Source organism: Eimeria mitis, genomic scaffold, assembly GCF_000499745.2.
Source record: "Eimeria mitis Houghton genomic scaffold, Emh_scaff4365, whole genome shotgun sequence".
Lineage (NCBI taxonomy): Eukaryota > Apicomplexa > Conoidasida > Eucoccidiorida > Eimeriidae > Eimeria > Eimeria mitis.
In genome coordinates, this window is record NW_024015372.1 from 1 (window position 1) to 3,493 (window position 3,493).

Consider the following 3,493-nt stretch of genomic DNA (forward strand, 5'->3'; position numbering starts at 1 on the left):
GGGGGGGGGTTGCTGAGGAGAGGCGACGAAGCCGCGGCTGTAGACAGCAAGCCAACGGGGTCAGTCGTTCAGATCCCTCGCCTTTCCTCCTCCTGTGCCCGCGCAGCCTGAGAGCCCTCAGCGTTCTGTTCTAGAAGGGAAAGCGCAGGGTGATTGCGAGAGGTTTACGGGGACTCGATGCCGCAGAGAAAGACAGATCGGTTGTGCGTTTCCACGAAATAAAAGAAATAAAAAGAGAAAGCGGTTTCTTACTTATATTTATATATATTGTGAGCAGAACGGGCCGGCGGCAGCCCCCAGGCGGTTGTCGTCGCGGCGGTTACGAAGTGTAAGCGGATGGAAATGAATGCAAAGAAGCGCCAGGGCGGAGCTCACGGTGTATTTATTATATTTGTTGCTCTTTTCTTTGAGATAATTCATAAAGAAATAACACCAATGGCATAAAGAACAAGTTGAAGTCTAGAGCTAAGAGATCTGTACAGAGCCGGCGATTACTCCTCTGCCTGCAGTTGTTCCGAGCTCGGCAGCGGCGGGGGGAGGGGCGGGCGGCTGGCGTATGCAGCTTTGTGAGAGTTGAATTTCCTTCGTTATGGACCTGAATATTTCCTTTTTGCATACTATTGCACTGAAAAAAACTAAATATCACTTTACTTTTGAGGGAGAAGCGCGGTATACTAGGATATCGACGGCGCTGCCGCGGCTGGGCTAGTTGGCCGGGGTGATTCATGTTCAAGTTCAGGTTTCTGCAGGCGTGCATGATCGAGGGGAAGCTGCTGAGACATTCTTCCTCTTTGCTGTATTTATGAGCTTTTAGACCTAGTTAAGCATATTGAAAGCTGTTTTCTCTCTTTTGAAACACACAAACACCCTCAACGCTCTTCTCCTGTGCAGCCGGAACCGGGTCGGCGGCGGCTATCGAGTGTCAACGGTGCTGCAGCTGAGCGTTGCTTCGCTTCTTCTCACAACTGAAAGTCAAAAGAAAGAGGTTTTCTGAAGCTTTTCAGACAGCTGTTGATCAGCTCGTAGCGTCACTTCGTCTTCATCGTCTTCATCTTCGTCACCATCACCACCACAATGCCGCAACCTGAAACAGGCAGCAGAGGCCAGCGAGCAGACAGTTCCAGTGACCCAGATCGAACTGCTAAGACTCAGGTTTCTCAGGTGGCGCAGCTCTTTGCTCGTATACAGCAGGTCGGTCTCTCCTACGAGGTTGCTGTCAGGCGGCTGAAACCCTAAACGCTACGCCTCCATATTCCCTGCAGCGCAGCAACACCACACGCCCAGTGTTTAGCCTGGGTCGGAGAGGTTAGGTGTATGGAGCGTTGTGTTGTATTGTGGTTTATTGTATTGTGTTGCTTTTTATTTTGTTGTTTTTCGTTGTGTTGTGTTCTGCTGCGTTGCGCTGTATCTCCACAGGAAATCGAGGAGGCCTGCCCCCCAAACGCCATTCACTTCATCGTCGACTTCCTCTGCAAGCACTACCCCGAACACCTGAAGGGCTTTGCTTCTATATGGAATGCTGGTGGGCCAGCAAGACCTTGAGTATCCTCAGTTGCTGCAGTCGTTGCTGCTTTTGCTGCATCTGCTTCTGTTTCTCTCTCATGCTGTATCGCTCCCTCTTCATTCGTTGCCTCTGTGCTATTACCGCGGGTTGTGGGGGCCTCTGCTGTTGTTGTTGCTGCTGCTGTTGCTGCTGTGGCTGTTGTCGTGCGCCTGATACCCCAGCAAAGTTTTTTATATTTCTCTTCTTTTTCTGGTTGCGGCACACAGACTCTGAGCTTGAGAGGGATAGACTGCTAGTTGTTGAATTCTTCAAGGCGCAGAAACTGCCCACAGATGTCGCCGCCCACTTCACTAATGCTGGATTCGATACGGTTAGCTTCTCCCCCCTGTTGCTTCTGCTGCTGCTGTTGCTGGTGCTGCTGGTGCTCCTGCTGCTGCTGCTGCTGGTGTTGTTCATGGCGCTGCTGCTCCTGCTGCTGTTGTTGGTGCTGCTGCTGTTGTTGCTGCTTTTTCTGCTGCTGTGTACCTTATAGAACATTTTCTGGATGTGTATCGTTCTCGTTTTTGTGTGTCACTACGCACCTTGGGGTGTATCTGCAGTGTGTGTTTTCGCCTTTGTTTTGCGGTGTATATACATCCTCTCCCGCTTCTCTGTGCATGTGCCTGTGCAGCTGGAGACTCTGTGTACGCTGACAGCAGAGTCGCTGGACGACATAGAGAAGTTCAACCAAACGCGATGGCTGCCGGGGCACAAAGTGCGGCTGCAGGTGCGGCGCCGTCCTCTTTGTTTTTTTTTTTTTTTTTTTTTTTTTTTTTTTNTTTTTTTTTTTTTATGCCTACATTGCGTGGAGAGAGCGGCGTGTTTGTGTCTGTTGCTGCAGCAAACGTTCGCTGATATTGCTGGGAGGGTGCGGGCCTTCACTGAGGAGCGGGACTACCTGCTGCGTGCTGCTTCGGGTTTCTGCAGCCATCCTCAGCTGGTGAGCAAACAGAATGTGTTGCCGCTTCCTTCTTCTTCTTTCCCCTCTTCAGCGAATGTATGTTGCGGCCCCGCTCCAGCTCAAAGCCCGCCTCCAGTAACTTACCGCGCTTCTCCATCAACGCCATACACCACTCTCTACAACCCTGTAGCAACACAGGTGGTGACATACGCAACAGACGTGGCTCGAAATTAGAGAGCCGTTAGCTTCAGTTAATAATTATATGAAGCCCCACCACCAAACCAACCACGCTGCAGCAGCACACAGCGCAAATGAACACGTCCCATGCAGCTTTCTCCTGCCCACAGCGGCTCCTAGGAGCCCGCATGCATCTTCGCATGCACCAACACACTCCTACAAACGCAGAACTTATACAGCGACATTTGTAATACTTACCGCATTGCCATAAGAAACAGCCAGTACTTTTCTCTGAACGATTTAGCGCTTTCCCTTCCCGAAGGAAGCTTTTTGGCGTAACTTTGTTTCGCCGTTTCTTAATTTCCTCTCAAAGTGTCAACATTCCCCGTCGTTTTCCTCATTTTAGTTTCGTATTCATCAGATCAGCAATGCTGAACGGCGCTGTACTCATCGCCGCTGCAGTAAAAAGTAGACGAAACAGCCTATTTCTCCAGTTGCAAATACAGCTCATAGTGAAGCATTCGCTTTATAAAATTCTAGCTCTTGCTGATGATGTTTCCAGCGCATATTCCGCCAGAATTCCAGCATAGTGGGAGTTGCACGAGGTGTACAGACACCGCGAAACGCGTGAAACCGACTGGCGGTGGTTTCGCGTGGAAACCCGAGAGGATACGGCCCGCCTGGTGGTTGCAGGTTTCTGAATAAGGGTTTTATTGCCTCATGAATCATTGTTTTTAATTGGGTTCTATTTAAATCATGTTTCGGCATGGTTTCCTTGCCGCAGTTGGCGTTGCACTGGCGGCTGTAACTGCAGAGGCTGATCTGCCTGTTCACGCGTTGATTGTGAGTTTGTTCTATTCACCTTTTTTTGC

The 3,493-nt window shown here is 50.3% G+C and overlaps 1 protein-coding gene across 1 annotated transcript; it reads left to right on the forward strand.

Annotated features, from left to right (window-relative positions):
• Positions 1-1,074: 1,074 nt before the first annotated feature.
• Positions 1,075-2,678, forward strand: EMH_0074580 (uncharacterized protein; the record flags this gene model as incomplete). Its single annotated transcript, XM_038022715.1, has 5 exons — positions 1,075-1,191; positions 1,417-1,522; positions 1,771-1,874; positions 2,175-2,270; positions 2,385-2,678. The coding sequence occupies 5 exons, from the start codon at positions 1,075-1,077 to the stop codon at positions 2,676-2,678; spliced, it is 717 nt and encodes a 238-aa protein (XP_037878569.1).
• Positions 2,679-3,493: the final 815 nt, after the last annotated feature.